This window comes from Lissotriton helveticus, chromosome 7 (genome assembly GCF_964261635.1).
Source record: "Lissotriton helveticus chromosome 7, aLisHel1.1, whole genome shotgun sequence".
Classification (NCBI taxonomy): Eukaryota; Metazoa; Chordata; class Amphibia; order Caudata; family Salamandridae; genus Lissotriton; species Lissotriton helveticus.
Genome location: NC_136068.1, coordinates 8,908,554 through 8,931,023, shown reverse-complemented (window position 1 = coordinate 8,931,023; position 22,470 = coordinate 8,908,554). Strand labels below are relative to the sequence as shown.

At 40.8% G+C, this 22,470-nt stretch overlaps 1 protein-coding gene across 4 annotated transcripts in view; it reads right to left on the bottom strand.

Moving 5' to 3' along the window:
- LOC144766566 (uncharacterized) overlaps positions 1 to 22,470 on the bottom strand; it is an 844,102-nt gene that overhangs the window by 689,747 nt on the left and 131,885 nt on the right. For all 4 annotated transcript variants that reach the window (XM_078650371.1, XM_078650370.1, XM_078650369.1 and 1 more), the window contains exon 3: positions 4,990 to 5,055. In XM_078650371.1, coding sequence (XP_078506497.1) covers positions 4,990 to 5,055 — 66 coding nt within the window. The remainder of the gene's footprint in view (positions 1 to 4,989; positions 5,056 to 22,470) is intronic.

Genomic DNA, 22,470 nt, shown 5'->3' with positions numbered 1-22,470 from the left:
GTTTATGTGCAGGAAGGGTCGCCTTCCAGAACATAAACAATCCAAGGTGTTTTACAAAAACGAGGAGAAATGGAGCATTTCTCATTGTTTCGCCAAGTTAAGACCAGGTTTTCCCTGGCCTTAATTTTGGCGCTGCTTTCCATTTACGCTGCTCTTGTAAATAGGCAGAAGCATCAAAATCAATGGGTGTCACAGAGGAAACACCCACCACAACACGCACTGCCCACCGCTTTCACGCTAAGCATTGTGTCAAAGGGGGTCTTAATTACAAGGGACCGTTAAGCCACGTTAAGTGACTTAACGTTGCCTTGTAAATAAGGCAAAGCCCCTATCGCCACAGAAAACTCTCAGAAAGTGATGTTCCCATGGTGATAGGGGCTTGTAAATATGCCACTAAAATCATTAGTAATTTGAGTATTTGTTTTGTGTGTACATATGTGTTAATTTTTTCAGAATTACGGTTTTAATGTTTGAAATTTAAATCCTACAAATTGCTTGGGGGTCCCCGGCTTCCAGTGGTGACTCTATGGGGAGTCCTCAGGAGTCAAAATTTTGGGAACCAATGCCCTAGAGCAAAAACACCAATGACTAGTCAACCCAGGACATGCCACTTAGATTACATGAAGTAACGTGGATAACAATAGCACTCTTTCATTATAGTTTTACACCAGTCCAATGCAAGATGTAAATAAATAAACGAGAGATTTCTAACGCCAAAATCTCATGCACAGTACCTTAGATAATACAACCAAACATATTATCACAAACAAGGTTGTCAGCATTGTTACTATTCTATAAGATACAAACGGAAAAAGCATCCTATAATACTAAAGGTAAACAAATTTTAAATATACCTACATTTCACCCTCCCTACCTAGCAGATTCGTTTATAACTACAGAAAGTCTCATAGGATTACATGGTCAGACCCATACCTCTGGTACTCAGCAGTAATAGATCACATTCAGTGCTCCACAAACTGTCAAGATATGAATGTTCTCCAAATGTGTGTAACTTTGCCTCCACAATGCATTATGAAAAGCACAAGTATCAAAGGTGGACACAACTATATATGTATTATAGCTCGAACTTCCGAGGATCATTCTGAACAGACACAGTATTCAAGATAACTTTAATGTTCCATGCTCTCACTATACACACAAAACTAGCGAGGAACTTTACAAATCTAGCATACCAAATTATTCTTATATAAAACAAAATACTCATACTTCTCTAAACAATATCACAAGTATGTGTCATGTGCAAAGCAGAGCAGGAAAGCAAAAATAGCGTGTAAGCTTCTAATAAACCCATGCTAACTTAACAGGGTGTCAGTGCAAGCCTCAGCCCCACGGCACCCTTTCTTCATCAAAGCACGTGATATAAACGTGTGCCACTTAGAAACGCACACTCCAAGACTAAAAACCAGAGTCAAGTACACATTTCCTAAAAAAAGTTATTCGCTCTTGATAGAAAGCAGTAGCTAAAAAATAAAGAATACGCAGAAAAATTAAAGAGTCTTAATCCAACAGCGTGTAAGCACAGTATGTAGCAACAGCCTCCAACAGGAAGTTATTGTTCTCATCTGAAAACATTTCAGCCATCCAATTCAATAGTGAGAATGAGCATACATGTTCCTCAAAGACCGGAGCCTCTATCACCATCGGAGGAAAACTCGGGTCATCTTCAGTGTAACTGCGTGCGAATAACTCATGCGCCGCTGCAAAAACATTCCAACGTCCCATTATTCCATGTGTCGCTGCTAAGGCCATAATCCCGCCGCCAGAACAGAGTAAGTCATGAACCACTAAGGGGCTCATCAGCTGGTCATAATCCACGTCGGGAGACACCGTACCGCAGAGACACAAATCCAGGGCCCAGTCGAAATCACAGCTCAGGCAATGGAAGAGGCTGAACGCATGTGAAAAAGGAGGATCAAAATGATAATCAATAAGCTGCACTCAACGTTGCAAGAGGCAGCGCTCCATAGTAACTAAGCATTCGGTTGCGGACCAGCAACAACCGAGAAATATTGTCGTCTTCTGGAAGATGTGCATCCATTTTTAAGTAAACAAATTAATACCAGCACACTGGCAACTGATCCGACCATTAAGCACAATTCACCAAAGATGCTGCAAAAAATGCAATGAAAAAACACCGACAAGACCCCAAATATACTTTCTACAGAAGTCAAAAGACCAATTCTTATAATTTAAAAAAAGTAAGCTAACCCCCTACTCGAGGACGCATTAAAGATAGTCTAAATTAACTCCCTTAAATTCCACGGCACGTCTGTTTTTAACAAAGCATACACTTCTGTGCAGGTGTTTGCTACATGAAGGACAAATGTTTCTCTAGCAGATGTAAGAGCGGCCTCTTTTTGAGACAATAGCGCTCTTATACGACTGATTTGGTTGGCTCTGCTTGAATCGACAGCCAGATGGAAACATCCAGCTTCCCATGCAGATGAGTTAACACAACTTTTTTTTAATCAAACCACCCGCTCAGTTACCGTAATCATGTAAGCATTGCCTAACATCGCACAATAAGACACACAGTTGAATCGGATCTCCAATAAGTGACCACTTCTAACAAATCTCATATCTCGCCCTGTGCTCTCATTTGACAGTGAGAGAGTGATCGCACCATAGTTTCTACTGCTAATCATTCTCAGCATACGCTACGAATACGATAAAACGGCGATAATTTCAACACCGGTCCTTGATAGTATGCCCCGAATTTCGTAACGCGCCCTGCATTGCAAAATGCCATGCAGGGCACGGAACGAAGCGGCATATTATGAACAACATAAGGCGATACATTATCGCCGCTTTCATCGACAGAAAACTGCAGATAAAGCGGCAATAAAGATCCATGTACAGGATTATCTATGTAAATTGTTTTACATCTGGTTACACTAGACTTTCAACCATTACAAGATGTCCGTTGGTTAACATGTCTAACTGAAATGCAGTGCCAGAGCCAGTCCTATGTCTATCTCCCATCACGATACCCGAAAGCTTTATCAGTTGTCTATTTATGCACTTTTTTCACGTGATCAAGGCTTTGCATTAAGCTGAAACGCGTTGTGAATAAACACCCTTGGAACCTATTTTGCTGTGGAGTCTGTATCTGCTGAGAGCGCACTTTATCGGAATAGACTTGTGAGATATATATATATATATATTCAATGAAAAATCAAAGGTTAGAGTGACGTTATAGTTAAGCTGACATTTCACTCTTCCAAAACCAGAGAAATTCATCAGTTATAGTTAGCTGCCCCGCAATGAACTGCTTATGACCTTACATATTACATCACTCATGACATGTTCAGTTACATCACTGATGACATCTCAAATGACATCAATACCCTCTGCACTGCTTCATGCAAATTAAAATAACATTATCTAGTTAAATGATAGTTAAAAGCTGTGCTCCGTCTGATACTTGGAATTTTAAGCTTAAAATAGTGATTCAAAACATTATTAGGCACCTTATCTCTTAGGTTCAGTAGTTATCCTTCTTATGCCTCCATTTACATACGTATTTTTACTTTCATCTTTATTTTTTATGAACAATGGCAAGATTAAATTTGCTTTGGGCAGTTTTTTGTTTTTCTTTGATATGCCTTTGCATCCCCCTCAACAGGCAAGACTTTAGAGACGATCAATCATTATGCTTACATTCTCACAATCGATCCTATAATTCTCCTAGGAATCATTTAATTTTTTGAGCTCACAGATGGATTTCATTTTGATTTGGTTTGAGGTTAGAAGGAGTGCAAGGGTTAAAGGCAACTTTGATTTCATCTGGTTTACCCACAACATAAAATACAAGAAAAACCTGAACAGTCAAGTTAGAAAAACCCTTTTTCGGACAAGTAATAAAAGTGCCACCCTATTTACTGAAAATCCAAAAGGTGCTATATAAAATTGTCTTTCAGTCACATGCACAGTACCTGGGATGGACCAGCCCTGCCTTTCACACAACACAGTGAGGACAGCAATGGCTGAGTGGATTATCATCGTGGGAGTCTCTAGAGAAGCCTTACAGAGCCACAACTGACCACCTCTAAACCCCACATACCCATAGAATGCAGTAGTTGGTGTAAGGGTGGATGTGAGGAGACTAATGGAAGTTAATGGCCCCATAGCTCATGGTGCAGAAAGTCAAAGCTCTAAGTAGGTGAACGTGGGCCTGCTTTCGGTTTAAAGGGCCAATTCCCAACAGATTGAGGGGTAGGAGCTCTGGCTGTGTTAATCCTGTGAGTGGTATGTAAAGGGAACTCTATGCGGAATGGCAGAAGCCTTTCTTTCTACCCCACTATCCTGTATACACCAGTGTATTGATATAAGATCAGACAGTGGGGAAAAGCAGGGGAAGTCAAAGGGTACTTAGGACCTCAAGCACAATGTCAGAGCAGCAAGCTGCTGTACAAGGAGCTGCTTTTCATTTAACAGTACAAGCCCTGTCACCAGCATGAATCAGGTTGACTGCTATGACCTGGTGAAGTATGGTTGACATGGGCACAGAAATCAACAATAGTTCAATAGGGACAACATCCTGTGTACATCAGGCTCATTGGGTTGTTATTTATTTTGCAGAAAGAAACACTCACATTGTTTATTTCTGCTGATACAAATGCTGGGAATATGCCAACATGTGGCAGCCATCCAGATTCAGGCTTTCAAAAAATGTTTCAGCCACACTAGCAGAAGCAATTAATTTCAATAGACCCCCATCAACATGGCAGCACCTCTAGATATGGAGGTCAGTCCTCAACTAGGGTGGGGGGAAGATTAGCAACCCATACAATTCCCAATCTACCCCTTCTTTTGTTGAAAGTATACAATACCCACAGATGTGTAGATGCCATTCATGAATTTTATTATCGCTCACATGATAGATCGCGAATCACTATGATCCGAGGTACCATTTTAAGTCAGGTTAGAGACTATAAGTAAATAGAAGTAAATAATAATCAATCTTACGTTCTCCATAAGTGCACAGCCAAGTTGTTCAAGCGCTTTCAATATTTCTTTCAGGGCTATGTTCAGCTACAAAAGAATTGAAGTCACAAAGTGGTAAGAAGAATTTCCAAACATTATATGAAACAGTTCTCATGTTCAAAAACGTTAGTTTGCAACATTATTGGTACCTTTTATTCTAAACGCATGCTACATGGACCTTAATGTTTCAATAACTCTCTTTGCTTGTCTTTTTTTCATTTCAGAAACAGCTACACAAAGCGTTTTGTGCTTCTAGAAGAGATAAAAGAAGTGTCTCGGATGAGCACAGATTTTACTTCCTGCATGTTGGGTTTGCTCAAAGGGTTTTGAAAGCCCAAAACCACAATGAAATCATAATTTGTGTTTGAAAGGGGGATAAAGTAACAAACATGTGCAATATAAAGCTACTTTAGGTTACTTTCCGTCAAGAGAGTCTTCCATTGGTGGTACTTGTGCATTTCCATTCAACCACCTATGTGTTTTTGCACAAATCCCTATCTACTTACGCTGGAAATGCATTTCTCTTAAAGGCAGGTGTAAGGTATGAGAAAGGTTTTCTTTTCTCAATACTTTTCAAACTTTGCTTGTGGCTGCGCTGTACAGCACAAATCAAGAGGGAACAGTATTAAAGCATGATTTTCTTGTGGAGCCGTCCCCTTCAAGTTCAAAACAAATGCTTGAAGGAACACACGCATCTTTGCACTATGCTGCTGGAAAGATCTGGTGCAGTTTTTGCCTGTCCCGTAGCCACAATGCAGATTTGGTTGCAGCTCTGTAATTTGTCAAAATGTAGTAAATTTGCCACTAAATGAGGATCTAAGTTGGAAACTGTCAAAACGCTTATGAACCTTTCTCAAGATTTATTCTGTAAGAGAAGATACTGAAGGATGCAGACTGTAAGAAAAGTTGACCATGACCAGGATATCAACTGAAATCTTACTAATTAGGTAAATAACCCACAAAATACTTAGGCAGTTTTCCCTACTAGCTCACAGTGCCACTAGATTCTCCTCTTACCAAGGAGAGAGAATAGTTATTGGCAGCCATCGACCATGACAACCCTGATCCCTCAGGACAGTGGAAACAATACACAACTTTTCGCTCAGTCACTTGTGCTCACTTAGTCTCAGAGAGTTACACCGAATAAACGGTCTGGACATATTTCAATAAGCATTTGTTGAACAGTTGTTATTCTGGTGTTGAATAGATGAGCTGCAACAACCGTTAGACAGTATAAGATATATGTGATTAGAAGCGCTATAAAAGTAATAGGATGATAGAGTTCTATCATCTTCCAATAATAATGAATACGTACAAGTAAATAAAATCCATGATAAAAAAGAGGGGTCATACTCCTACGATGCCTCCCTAACTTAAGATTTAGTACCTAGCATGTGTGTAGGGGTTAAGCCAAGAATCCCTCTAGGATAAAGTCAACCCCATTACCTGAAGTGAGAGACTGTGGGACCCCGCCCTGGTCGTGAGTTGGACAGCCCGCGATGGATGTTTAGACCACTGAAAGCTGTAGTGTCTGCATGTAGGAACCTCAGCTTCTCTGGTCAGTGTGTCGGCTGGGAAGTCTTAGTCTCCTCTGTCCTGTCTTAGTAAGATGTGAAGTATATATACCCATCGGTCTACCCAGGGTTCCTACCTTGCTGAATTACTGTGTCAGCTTAAGGATGATGTTGGGCATGAAGTTTATACATAGATATTATACAGGATATGGTCGTCCTGCTGTGCTTCCAAGAATCCTCATGCATAATGTAGGAAAAACCTGCTTTCTGAATGCAGTGTCATATCTAGGTAAAAGGTCAGTCCCTGTAAACCGTTACAATTGTAATGTAAGGAAGAATATAGGTGAAGGGTAATGACGTTACCAAGGCTATATTATTGTACCTATATGGAATATAACAGCACCCCCTAACAATGCCTAATATAATGGATATGCTGATCTTCCATAACATTTTCCAGAAATTTGTCAATTTATTTAAAAGTTTTATTGACTATTTTCATTGTTTTGCATTACATCTGCTATTTACATTACAGGTTCTTTTTCCACAATACACAATGTTAGATGAGCACTTGGCTTTAGATCAAGATATTCGAATAACAATAATGCATGTTTCATGGTTATTACCTTTTTGTAACATATGTTCATGACCATGACTACCTAACAGCCTAAGCACTTCCATACAGTATTTTGTTACTTAATAATGATTTTGGAAATGAATATTCTACAAGACAGAGTTATGTCGCTGTTTGTGCATCTCTTGCCTGAATGTCTCATCTGACAGTCCTTGCAGCCTTGCCTCTCTCATGCAACACAGTTAGTATGGAACATGACTCTCTATAGCCTTATTTTGTGGTGAGGTGGGTCTCTATGTCCTGTACTCCAACTAGCGTGTTTTAGTCTAGTAATTGCCCACCCCTGAAGAGCTGATGGTGGCTTGTGTCAGCCTTGTCTTCAAATTTCAGTAGAAAGTCCTCGCAATCTGATATATTTGGGTTACCTCTATTTTATCCCGTTTCTGCACCTCAGTCTTCAAATGATGTAATTGGGCCCGATTCACAGTACTAACTTAAGACAAAAAGCTAAACTTACTACTTTTGGTATTCACAGAAGTTACGATTTTGTCTTAAGACAAACTTAATACAGACTTAAGTTAGGATTTTGTCTTAAGTCTTTCTTAAGTCTGTCTTAAGTCTGTCTTAAGACAAACTTAAGACAAAATCCTAACTTCTGTGAATACCAAAAGTAGTAAGTTTAGGATTTTGTCTTAAGTTAGTTCTGTGAATCGGGCCCATTGTGCTGTATCTTTGGCAGTTTTGACAAAATATCGAGTTCAAAATATCAAGAGACATGAATATCGTTAATTATATATCGTAACACAAAAATATTATAATGTATTAATGTTGGTGACAAGAATAACAGGTTTTGAAGTAATATCATTTTAAAGAATATTAAAAAATGTAATAACGTTTTCAGTTATATAGTTGATAAAAATGATGTTTTTAATTATTGTAATTTATTTTAGTTGATATGTTTATTTAATGTTACTATTGTTTATTTAAATGTCATACATTTTTCTAAAACAGCTTGTTAATTTTAAATGATTTACATTTTTTAATTTAATTATTAATGGTATTTCATTGTGCTGAAGTGTGTTTTGGATTTGTAGGGGTATAGGTAGTGAAGTTATTTAAGTAATAATGAACAATGAATCATTAATAGTTAATTAGTTATTTATTTGAGTTTATTTATGTACAATATGGAATACTGATTTATTTTACGTACATTTTTGTTGTGCAATGCTAGGTTTGTAGTGGTCTACGGTGGGAAGTTATGTAATAATGAATTCCTACATTACTCAGAAATGAATCATTGAATTGATTATATTTATGTAATTATGGAATACTGACTATTTCACTTCTATTTTAGTTGTGTGCTACTAGGTTTTTACTGGTAAATGGTGGGAAGTTTACTAAGTAATAGTTTAGTTAGCTATTAATTATTTTTTGTAAATTAAATATTTATTGAATTTTCAATATGTAAAATAGGCAATACTTAATTATTTTACTTATTTATTAATTGCGGACTGCTAGGTTTGTAGGGTTCTAGGTTGAGATGTTAATTAAATATAAAAAAATAAATTATGAATTGTTAATTATTTAATTGATGTTAAATTGTGTCTAGACAAATCTAAACATCTCGAAATGGCTGTAATGGCAGCACAACATATGCCAGGGATTGTTTTTATTTAAACCTGTGCGAAGCACTATGCTACGCTCGTGTAGTTTGCGAAGTTTGCACAACTTCGCACTACGCGAGCTGCACGTAGCACAGTGCGAACACGTGTAGCGCTGCGTGGCGTAGTGCAGCGGTCATTTTTTGCTTGTTTGCGGTCCTCAACGTCATGTTGGCGACCGCGAGCAAGTAAAATGACATCCTGGTGAGACTTTTTCCTCGTTCGCTATCAGCGACATCAAGTTGCCGATCGCGAGCGTGGAAAATAAACCTCCCGGCGAGATTCTCAACGCTGGGAGGTCAGGTTTCTCATTGCGAGTGGTCGCGCATGCTTGCGACCGCACTCGTTGAGAAACTACCAGTCCGCGTTGAGAAAGCTGCCGCTCCAGTAAAAATCTACTCAAGCGGCAGAAAACTACAGCTCGCACTGTGCAAGATGTCGTTTTCAATGATTGCACAGTGCCGGATGCTTGCCCGCACTGTGCAATCAATAAAAATTCATCTTGCTCAGCGCGAACATGCTACTATGCAGCTCGCGTAGTGCAACGTGAAGTTCGCGTAGTGCAAAGCGTAGCTACTTTGCATACTACGCCCGCCCCTACTTTTATTCACATCCAGTTGAGCTTGCATGGAGTTTTATCAATCCAAAGCTTCAGTTCCCCACCTGTGGTGGTACAAGGCTTTTGTCATTTTACAGCTCAGCTTGGCTGAAACTAGTTAATCCTATGCTTAAAAACTTTGCTGCATAAATGGCAAAAGTCCGGAGGCACGTTTGCATAGTGGTGCAGGGATGGGGTGGGGCCTGATGTGACAATTGTGCAAAAGCGCCCTGTGGCGGGTTTTAAGTTTGATGATTAAGACCCCTTGAATCCTGAGGGTTCCTGGGCCCAACTAGCCCACCATGTACGTACAGTAAGCACCACAGAGTTGCGTTGCAGAGCGGTGTATAAAGGGATGTGGTCTCTTACCATCTCACTGCAACGCAGCTCAGTGGCGCTTACTGGAGGTACCTGGTGGGCTAGTTGTCTCCCAGGGACCCTCAGAATTCAAGAGGACATAATCCCCCAACTTGAAACGCACCACAGGGTGCATTTGCATACTTTTCACATCAGGCCCGGCTCCACCCTGCACCACTGTGCAAATGTGCCTGTGGCAGGTTTTAAGTTAGGTGATTGATTCCCCTTCAATCCTGAGGGTCCCAGGGGGCCAAGTAGCCAACCAGGTACCTCCAGTAAGCGCCATAGGGCTGTGTTACGAAGAGGTGGTCCGAGGCCGAGTCCCTTTTTACACCTCTTTGCAACGCAGCTCTGTGATGCTTACTGGAGGTACCAGGTGGACTAGTAGGCCCCCAGGGACCCTCAGTATTCAAGGGGAGTTAATCTCCCAACCTAGAATGCACCAGGGGGCACGTTTGCAGAGTGTTGCAGAAAGGGGAAGAGGTCTTTGTCTACCTCTCAGCAATCCCACTGTGTGGGGATAACTGGAGGTAAGAGGTAGGCTAGTTGGCCCCTAAAGGAATTCCAGCAGCGAAGGGGACTTCAATCCCCATCAAAGAGCACGCCAGGGAGTGCATTTGTAGAGTATTGGGAAAAGGGGGCGTGGCCTGCTCTTCAAACTTAGCAATGCTGATGTGTGGGACTTACTGGAGGTAATAAAAGGGGTAGTTGGCCCCCAAGGTTGTCCTTGGGGGCCAACTACCCCTCTTGTTACCACCAGTACGTCCTGCACAGTGGGATTGCTAAGACTTCTTCGGAGGCCAGGCCCCCCTTTCGCAGCCATTCTGAAAACGCGCCTCCTGGCAGACTACAGGATGGGGATGAAGTCCAATTTACTCCTGTGGGACTTTGGAGGCCAAGAAGCCCTACTGGTACTTCCTGTAAGCACAACGCACCGGAATTCCTGAGCGCTGGTCAGAGGCCCATCACCCTCTCCCTACCACCCTGCAAACGTGACTACTAGTTAAAGAAGTGTTTGCAATGTAATAAATTTAGCATTTGTGAGAATTAGAGCTATTGGCGTTGTAAATGCAAACGTTTTTTACAATATTTTTTTGAGTGGTGTGGATGTACGTTGTGTGTAGTGGAATTATGTGGTATGTTGTGCAGGGAAATTAAGTGGATAGAAAGTATGTGGTATTTAGTGTGTAGGTTTTATGTAAAGTGGGATTATGTGTTATGGAGAGTAATTATGTGGTATGGTAGTCTGTGTTGTGGAGTCTTAACCTCAGTTCCATAGAAGCTCAACTATGAACTAGGTGAGACGAAAAAAGATGGAATCACCGAGGAGCACTTGTGGACCCAGATAGAAGTATGAGCAGGGCCACTGGAATTATGTGACTGTTTGGCTGCACCGACTTTCACACAATTATACATTTTATGCATTAGCCACATAATTCATTATCTGCACCCTAATCTGCAGATTTGAACAAAAAAAGTCTTGTTTCTAACTGAAACGGGTCAAACGTTACCAAAAATGCAGCGACAAGTGTTACAGCGTGGTGGAAGGCCCTTTGCAAACCTAGAACAGTTACCTGTTACTTATTTCTAAATGTGGGTGTTAAATTGGTACTAATGGTGTGCAAGCCACTCTTGCTTGCCTCTGCGCCTTTCTTGCCTTTTTCTGCATTTCTGTTGCTTCTTTCTGCATGTTTTTCTTTTCTGCACTACTTTTAACCTCATTCCATAAATATATATATGTATATATACATATTCACTGAAAAAAACATAGGTTTTACAGACATTATAGTTAGGAATTAGCATTTAAAAAACCTTAGAAATTCACAAAAAAAACATAGGTTTCAGGGACTTTATAGTTGAACATTTGACTCATATAAAACCAGAGAAATTCACCTGTTAAGGTTAGTTGGGCTAACTATAACTAGCGCGCCCGCAATGCACTGCTGATGACGTCACATATTACATCCCTTATGACATCTCAAATGACATCACTGATGACATCAACCTTGTGATAGAGTGGCAGACCTCTTCTCACCCTAATATAACCTTTTATACACACACTCAAAAAAAAGATCTAAACACACATCCACTCATTCATGTACTCAATCACCATATGTACTCATACACCTATACATCCTGTTACACAGTGACACTCATCCATAGATTTACTCACACACATAGTCACACATGCAAACAAAGTATCAAACATCCATTAAATTGCATATACAGTTATACACACACCACCAAACGTACTGCTACAGAAATGTACACATACTTACTCTCTTAAGCAATCACTTATAGAAACACATACTAATTTATACAGGAACTTTTCCAATCTCTCACTCTCACATATACTCACTTATATACACCAACACTCACATATACTAGTTTAAAACATATGTAGTTACTCATAAAGACACTATTGAGACAGTCATTCACTCACTAAAACACTCATACACACACTCATCCACCCATACAGTCCTGCACACATGCTGTCTTCACATACAAACAGTGAGCCACTCATTCATGCATCTATGCACTATGTAATACCCCCCAGCGAACCATACAGCCACTCAGACACTCATACTGATACTAAAAAAAACAACTAATAGCCTATATAGACACTCATGTAGCTACTCACCAACCCATGCAGTCACTTACACACAAAGTGAGAGACTTATTGAGATATTCACATATTTAAACATTAGTCACTAACCCATGTATTCACTAAAATACACAATCAGTCAGTTATACAATTAATTTTACCCCAAAAATCATCCATTTAGACAATTATATGCCCATTTATTCTTTATTCTTCCATCAACCTTGAGATGTACATATATAAAACATATTTAATTTTCAGAAAAAACACACATTCACTGGATGATGTCATCAGTGATGTCATCAGTGATATCATTTGAGATTTCATCAGTGATGTCATGAGTGATGTCACTGACCATGTCATGATTGATGTAATATGTGACGTCAACAGCAGTGCATTGCGGCCGCGCGCGAGTTATAGTTAGCTCAACTAATTATAACAGGGGAATTTCTATGGTTTTGTATGGGTGAAATGTCCAACTAACTATAACGCCCCTGAAACCTATGTTTTTTTCAGTGAATATATATATATATATATATATGTACATATACACACACTCACAAAAGCACACATACCCAGGTATGTTTTTCACACTCATTCACTGGCCTCCACGTCCTCAAGCATGGACATGCATACCAAATACAGTATCCAAAAATGTCAGGAATCAGGACAGTCATTGACAGTCAGAAATGTTAGTAAATGGATTGCAGAACCATTTCAGTGCATTCACGCCACTTCCTGTTAAGAAAATGAAGGTTAAATATTAGTAACAGCCGATGCTACTAGTTTGCCGTTTAGTGCCCTTATATACACTGGTAAGAGAGAATGGACAACCAACAGCAAGAACAGAACTAAAGGGAGGGGTTGGGGCTGACTGTTTACCTTCTGCAGTTTCCATGCCATCTCTTCTCCCCACTACACACACACACACACACACATCATCAAACAGGAAGCTAAAGATATGACAAGGAGTCAACTCAGTGATGGCACTGCCGGGTATCAAAGGGTGTGTGACGTCATGTCCGCTACCCCTGGCATTATGGTGCATCGACTTGCAAGCCTGCAAACTCTGTTAACTAGTGGCACACTCTCCATTATTCGGCATCACGAGGTACACTTGCTTTAAAACAGAAATGACACCACCAGATGGTCACGAGAGAAAAGAACCACAGGCTGCGTTGCGGGAAAGGGGGTGGCCGGGTGTGGAGCCCAGAACTTGAACAGAAAAGTACAGATTTAACCATAATGGATGCAAGCAAAGTCTGTCTACCGCAGCTGCTCCAGACAACCGCATGGCAGACAAGGAGGCAAGCAACCACCATCACAGCCCTTGGACAAGACACCAGCAGAATCACAACACACACAGGGTGAGAAAAGGAAATGGTGACAAGCTGGCTGTGCCTTCCTGAGGTGCGGCTGACATCAGCGGTGATAAAAGTCTGTGGCCTAAGGGCGGCCAGTAAAGCAACAAAACCTCTGGCTTTATTTCTGCCTGCTGCCATCTGGAGTGAATGATTTAGTTTGGTGTTCATTCCGTCCATCAATTGGGTGTCTTAGGTTTTCTCACCCTAAGTGCGCTGGGTATGCACAGACGTGGGTCCCGGGCTCACTGTGCCACTGGATTCAAGCTATCCTGGCTGATGAGGTGTGAAACCACAAAACAGGTCCTAGGATGCTTGTTTCCAGTCCAGGGAGGACCTGTTTTTTCAGTTCGGGCTGAGGCATACGGTCAACACTGATTTGCACATGGCCAGGTCTAAACTGGGGTGGCATGGTGAGCAAAAGAATGATGGGTTTAACCCTGATCACTTGACTGGGTGTGAATGTTTTGATTTGTTCCTCATTCCAACCATCAATTGTGCGTCTTATGCCATCAGGACACAAACAACAAATGTCACAAAACACAACAGAAACACATTGGTGTAACACGCGGGTCATGCCGTGAGAGGGTGACATTTGTCGTCACTACCTCCCCTGTTGGCATAGGTTGGACCAATGTGACCACGACAGACGTGCGTGCCCTGGGATGGCACGCACATGAAAAGAGCGTGAAACACAATTGGAAACTGTAAATGTTGGCAACGACACAAATGCAACAAACCTTGGCAAGGAACTGTGGGGGAAAGGCTGCAGATCGTCAACTCCAATCCCACAATATTAATAAAATGCCCTGAGGGAAAAATTGCACAAGTCATGCTTCAAATTGCACAATGGTCGGCATGCATAATTGTGCCTGTCGGTTAAGAATTAGTTATAAGCACACTCATGACATTGTAGTGTAGTTCCTATTTTCCCAATAGGCTCTGCGCATTGGAATAGTACCTACAGCAGTAAAGGCCTAGGCCAGACGTTAACTAGGTCTACTACTGTCGATACTAGACTTAATTTTTGGGTTTGCCAGCTAAGCTCAGAGTTCGCTAGAAACTTTCTCGAATGTTCAAGGAAGGATTAACTTCCCTGATTAGACAAGAAGGGATTTAGTTTCTGACAACCATAGAACATGACAACTTTGCTCTCCCCTAATCAAGAGTCAATCTCGAGAGTCGTGTGAGCACAAGGCAATTATTTTACTCAGTCAGTACGTGCATTCTTAGTCTCATCAGAATGTAGAGAAAAGGAAGAGACGGGCGTGTTCAATAAAAAGGTGTTATTTATTGATCAGTCTCTTTTCTCATACATGAGAAATGGATCGATATTATTGCAATACTTATAGTTAAGTAAAGTGCATACATTAGAAGCAATAGTATAAAATAATACTGTAAAAACATTGATATGGTTTCTGAGCCATATGATGTTTAAAATGATTAAAATATATTTACATACACATATACATTTGACTAAACGTACTCAACTGGTGTTTCTAAATACGCCTACCCCGTGTACCTGACCTAAGTCTAATGCGTGGGCGGGAATAGAAAGTTACAGTTTAAGTTAAGTTTGTTTTTGCCAAGTGAATAACTAAAGAATTCTCTGTGAGGGGTTATTCAGTTCTGTACCTGGAATTTAGGATGAATGAGGAATGGTATCTCTTTCTCTGCTCTCGATATTCCAGGCTGCCTGCGAGGGCTGCCCGAAAGCGCCGGTGCTGGGTCTCTCGGCTTGAGATAGCAGCGCGTCAGGAAGGCGGGGCTGCTGCCAGCGGGGTCTGCTTCTGCTCTCGGCTTCGGCAAGTATGGCTGCTCCGTCTTGTCACCACGCGTGTGTTTGCATAGGGCAAGGTCGGCAATATTTATACCTTAAAGGTGCCGAGATTGACGTAAGGATGGACATAGGTACGTCAATAAAGATGTCATACGACTTGCTCGTTAGCACATTCTTTTGCAAAAGTTCTCTGTGAAATCAAAACAATGGCCGCACGGATTATCCAGGTTGTCATAGGTTTGATTTGTTATGAGAACGTCGTATGCCTTATCAGGGGCTGGAGGAATGTCGCTTGTCTAATTAGATCTCAAGCGTTATGACCTAATCAGATAACACGTTCCTGTGCCGTAGTGTGACTGCGTCAGATAACGGTATCTGCATCATGGGGGTTTTCTTGCCTCATGGGCTGACTGTTAGTTAACTTGATAGTTAGTTTAACCAGAATAGGGTCAGGAATAGGGGGATCGATTCAGAACCTATAGAAATACACGACACCCACTCCACGCTAACTATGGTCATATCTACTAATCTATGCATAGTATAACATAGTACAACATACTATAGAGTATAGTGTATACCTTACCACCCCAAAATACATAAATGCATTTCGAAATTTTCAAATATACTGAAAAATTGCAGTCATATATATTGTATGCACTTAAGCTATGAATTAAATGCAAAAGTAAACACGCATTTTTATGCATTATTGCTAATTGGTATATGAGAAATACACATGAAATGGCTCTTAATATGGCTATACAGAAAGGAAGTTCGAGACCATTTCATCACATAATAAAATATTTGTGAACCTACCAGCGGGCAGCTAAAGTCTATAAAGTATCTAAAAATAGAAATCTTAGTTCTCTAGGAATAGTTTCTTACTTTAAGCAGAAGATCAGTGTCCCGGGAAAAATATAGGAAGAAAAATATTTTAGGGGCTTGCTGAAAAAATTGCTGTCCGTGAACTGGATTGTAATTGTTCATGTGACTTTATTTTTAAAGTTGAAGGCCGAATTCAGGGAACGCCGTGTGCGAGTTTACTCAAAAGTCTCTATTTCTGTTCTGGAGAGAACATCATATCATTCAGGCTTTCGAAAAAACTGTCAACAGCTTCATGGGAAAGTTCCACTAAGTCGGAAATAGGTGTAACCATGCATTCGTGCGCATGATTGTCTCCATTGACATTCTGATTCGCATTGCTGACAGAAGGTCGTACCTGTTCGATGCTGCTTTCATCTTGAACTTCACTACTCTTCAATCGCAGTGGTGAAGATTCCAGGAATGCCGTCATCAGGATTGGCAGCCTTTGAGGGCAGCACAAAGCGTGAACCTTGGTAGGAACCAACAGTGTATCTGCATCCACTGGCGCATCCGATTGTAGCGTCAGACAGGTGTCTAACACGCATTCTTCTCCGCATAGCAGACACCTTAGTACAGGTAAAACACACCTTTGCCACATTGGTCGAAATGATAGAAACCAAGTCATGTTCAGGTCTCTAAGCCGGGAGAGTCCCAGGATTTTTGATATCCGGTCCCGGTATCCAATGGCTAGGATCGTATCTTCCATTGTCGCGAGAGTTTGATCTGTGACATGGGTTGCCATAACGAAAAATAAGGACTAGGAATAGGATTCCTGCAATTAGTCCCAGGATCAGGGGAAGTCCGCCAAAAATCGAATGGACGAAATCTGGAAAAATACCCAGTATGGCTTTGAATGGTGTTAATGCCATCGAAAATACTTTCTTAAATACCCCTGAGATCCCATTGGTATCAGAAATATTTAAGATTTCGCTCAGGATTTCCGCGAAATGTACGGGGGAATTAGTTGATAATAATGTATGTATCTCTGCAGTCGTCCTTGCGACTTGTAGATCATACGTTTCTTTTGATGACGTGAGCCTTGTAGGCGTCTGAAGAAGCACTGTTTTCATTCTGCTTAAAGTATCTATTCGAATAGAAGTAATTTTCAAACTGGGCCATGCCCTTGCCTCCCTGTCTGGAAAGGAGCTGGGGAATAAAGAACGTCCACAGCACTTGACCTTCGCCGTTGTAGTTACTAGATAAGGAGTCCCGGGCATAAGACTGCAACATCTGCGGTCTACAATAAGAATGTGACTCCCATTATAGAGTCTTTGAAAGAATGGTTCTATTTCAGTTGCAGGTGCGCCTTGCTGGTGACATGAAAGGTTGTATGAATTCCCTTCACAGGCTCCATGCAAACTAATTCCGTTACACAGAAGCGTGCCGCTTAGTGACATAGCACAATTGTTGCCACTAAGAAACACTTTCTGTCCTTTATTACTGACACATGCATGTGAATAGGGCAGGTTCCAAGTTGTTTTAAGGTACCCCTTTCCCAATTTCTCGTACATGCCAGCCTGTATATATTTTTGGCAGTATTGAAACCTGAAGGTTGAGATTGGAATATTTATGATTCCGTGTATTATCCATTCACTGACAGGTTCGTTCTGACATTGTCATTGGTAATCTTTCTAGTTTTTCAATGCTCAAGATTGTATAATCAGCACCCTTTTGCGCCATACCGATTTGTCTATCAGTAAGGTTAAAGATTTGGAATAGTGACGTTGTGTTGATTAAACGCCAAGGCACATAGCCTGAACGCAGATTTTGTAACGTCCAGCCAAGCTGTACAATAGAACGCAATTGTGACTGACCATGTTGTAATAACAGTAAGTCTTGCGATAATATATCGATTGCTGAAGACACAATGCTGTCCAATGAAAAAATTCTGGAGGACAGAGTCATTAACCCATTGTCCACTACAGATAGTGATTTTTCCAAATTGATACGGTCAATTTCCTGTATTCTTTCTGCTGTCTCAATTTGAGTAACCTTCCAGGCCTCATTGTATGCTGCATATACAGAGGCTGCTATGAAACGCTTTTGACGCTGTTTGCGTGGTCCCAGAATGAAATCACGCAAGTCAGCACCATCAGTAAGTAAAGTTAGGTGTTGCTTAATTTCAGGCAGTGTGGAAGTTTGTAGCCATTGAAGGCATAATTTGCCCACACTGTAGGTTGTTATTATCCCTGGGTGATGTCTTTGGGGATATCTAGGGTCTGGCCTGGTCATTTTGAAACCCTGTGTTTTATTCAGGAATCTATCTTGACAGTGATTTGTATCTGTGGGCCAGATCAACCATTGTTTCCAATCAGGATGTGTTCTGTTTTGGTTTAATATATGGTTTACGTCTATCTCTTCATCTGTATCAGAGCTATTGCTAAACATTGTTGGCTTTGGAATAGACGGATTATTTAAATCTTTGATTTTGGCTAAGCCAAGACAGGTGGTTTGTTGAACAGTGTCATTTAAAAATATAATTTGTTCTGGGATCATGCAGGCTCTAAACAAAGCTTCTATACCCTGTACTTGCCATTCTTTTGTACCCCAAACACTTTTCAAATCAATATTTTTGTCCCAATAATCAAATCCAAATGTATTCATTTTTTCAAAGAATGAATCTGAGTATATCAATTTTGTGTTGGTTATCATGGTTTTCATCCCTGTCTTGTTTGACAATTTAAAATAAAATGTTTCAGCATTACTTGTGTTAAAACCTGAAAAATATGAATATTTGTCATAAACAGTTCTAGAGCTCCCTTTTGGAGGTGTAGCACAATGTTCCCATTGATTATAATTTAAAACATTTCTAGGTTGTGCAGATTTATGCAAAAAATGGTTACCATAATGGTTATAGCAATACATACTATCATAATTTGTAGAACCTTGCAAATAATCATGTTTTGTAAATTTAGCAGACATTACTAAGTCAGACATCATATTGTTGATGCTTTCGAAGTCCCAATCATCAGCAAATGAGTTTGGTTTTGCAAAATCACTCAAGGAGATCTTGATTTGGTGTGGATATTTCAGGATCTCGACCGGACCATAAATTTCATAGTCAGTGTTGTCCCAGGCTATCCCACCAGGTATAGGATTGGCTGTGAAGTTGGCTGAGGAAAGTTCTGAAGAAAGTTCTCTTTTCTCGACGTGTGAAGATGTGTGTGGTTTGAGGACCAAGTTGATGTTCTGACTTGCTGTGTCCATTTTAGCATATTTTCCCTCAATGAAGCGTCCCAAAGTAAATACCATGATGAGCCAAAGTATGAGGATAAATGCACCAAAACCCACCCAAAATTCAATCCATGGAGAAACCAGATATGTTTCTTTCAGATGTTTCAAAAGTTCCTTAGCTTTGTCTTTAAAGGATTTTGATGATGGCTGCGTCTTTGATTCACTGAGGCTTTCAGAGGAATCATCGAAGTTGATGAAGTACCCGGATGCAGTTCTGTCAATTGTTCCAATTGCTTCAGGATTTTTGTTTCTTGCATTGTCACTCGGCACTTCATTGTAGATTGGTGTGTCTCTGCTAAATGTCTTTATTTGGGTTTTAAGAGGTCTGAGTTCTATTGCATTGTTGCATAGTCCTTCTTGTTCTTCTTTAGGCGTTTTGAATGTGATGAGCCTTTTTGTTAGGACCTCTGTACTGGTAGCAAACCTTGGTGTTCTGCTACTTATTGGGAGTCCACTTGGCCTACTGTTTGTTATCGGCCACATGTTGTGGTTTTACCAGGTCGATGGATACAACTCGGTTCTCCTTTTTACCAGCAAGTGGCGGTAGTACAACTGATCTTGTCCCGTTGACAGACAAGACAGGAACTGCTTTTCTGTAAGAAGGCCCAAATTCCTTCTTTACCGCGATCTTCTCCCTGACTAGATCCCCGACTTTTGGAATCCAGACAGGTCTTGCTGGGACAGGTGGTGATTCTTCAGTGGTCGTTGGCTGTTGTTTCAACTGTATGTTGCTCAGGTCTTTTCTTGTTTTGTTTAAGTCCTGCAAAATAGCCAAACGGTCTTTGACATCAAAGGTTTTTTCTATTACCACTGAAGTCTGACTATCAAGGTCAGAGATCAACATCCTAGTTCCGAATAATAATTCGTACGGACTGAATCCCTTCAGAGAATTTCTTGGCAAGTTATTTAGACTACGTTGGACACTTATTAGATGTTTGACCCACCCAGCTCCCGAACCTAATATCCTTTCCATTATAGATTGCTTTCTGCCTTGGTTTTTTCTTTACACCATCCCGTACCCTCAGGAAGGAAGTGAGAAGATTCCCGCTGGGCTGTGCTCATTTGGCCATGTTTCCCCCCCAAGCTGGATTGCCTGAGTGAAAACAATGGTCGAACGTAGCATGCTCTTAGCGTATATGCCATTTAGACTCGCAAATCTTGTATAATAGTCCGGACGTCAGCCGAGTGCTGGTGATCTACATTATAAGTGGAAACTAGCCTGTATATGTTAATCGCAAGCCATTCTTTTTGCTGGTAATATTATCTGCCTTGATACGACGAGGTATTAAACTGCTTCTCTCCCCACTGCGATCTCTGTTGCAGTTTGGGCAGTTTTTTACAAACATGGTGTAGTGCAGGCTCATGCCTGGCCACCAGTACCGTGATTGTAATTCTTCCAGAGAATCTTTTAATTTAAGGTGTCTGAGACCCTTGCCCATGTGTGCGTCTGCGATTAACAAGTTTCTCCTGTCCATGTTTGGAATCACTCTATCCCCCACTCCAGGGATTCGAGCAAAAGGGACGGAGTTTGCATCGATTATGTATGTATAATTGAGTGGATAGTTGATCGGTAACGCTGAGCAGTCGCCTTTTGATGACGTTTTCACCGCCAGCATTGTTTCACCGTCAATGTATTTTAATGTACGCTTTTTTCGATCTACGGGAGCCGGTTTAGTGGCTGCCGCTGCGGCTGCTTCAGCCAATGAATTCCCCACAACGTGAACGCCATCACGTTGATGACTCAGTGAGTGAGTCACGTGAGTCTTTGGTAGTTCTTTTTTCAAAAGAGCTACTTGTTCCCAGAGCAGTCTCTGCTTTATTGGTGCATCTGTGTCATCTTTGTAACCGTTCTGAATCCATGTCTGCAAATCCTTGTTATATGCTTTGACGCAGTAATATGAATCTGACACTATAAGTGTCGGGAATTCGCGATCCGCATTATCTAGCGCCATTTTCAAAGCTATTATTTCAGTTTGTAGTTCTGAATTAGTTTCTACTGAGTGTGATTTTGTTAATAGAGGTCTTAGTTTACCTCCGCGCCACACTTCTTTTGTAATCTCACATGTGGGGTTGTATGCTTGTTCTCCCCAAACGGAGGGTTGAGCATGTCCGTCTGTATAGATTACACAGGCGTAATGTCGTAGAGGCAGAATGTCGATTGGCAGAGGATACGTCTTTTCATATTTTAGATTTTTTAATTCTTCAAGTTCTTAAAAAATTGTCAACCAGGCTATACTTGATAATTCATATCCTTCGTATAGAATTTTTAGATGGGCAATTCTGGACTTTTTGAAGTTGAATTTGTAACCCTCTGCAGCGAACCCAAGTATTATGGTGTTCACCCTTTTCAAGTGAGTCTCCAAGTCATCATCTGTTAAGTAAATGTCATCGACATAAGATAATGCTTCATCATCATATAGTTGTAGTAATTCTGTTACTCTCGCTGAGAATACCCCCGGGCTGTTCTTGTACCCCTGGGCTAACCGACAGAATTGTTTTTGAGTGCCATTTACTGAGAATGCAGTTAAATATCTGCTCTCTGGTGCTATGTTTTGACAAAAGAATCCATTGGAGATGTCCAAGGTTGTTTTGTATTTTTTGCGCACTATGTTATTCATTAGTGCAGCACTGTGTGAGTTTTGCACTGCAAAGGTTTTGCAACATGTGTTAAGGTGTCGGTAATCCAAAACTAGACGGTACGAATTGTCTGGTTTGGAGACCGGAAACAAAGGATTGTTCATGTGTGAGGTGCAAGTTTCAATCACCCCCTGGTATTCTAGCTGATCTAGTATTTCATTTACCTGTTTTTTAGCTTCTTGCTTAATTGGGTACTGCCTTTGTGCAGTAGGTTGTGATTTTAACTGGATTTTGTGAGGAGGAGAATCCTCATCCCATCCTACGTGATTTTTATATAAAGCAGGTGC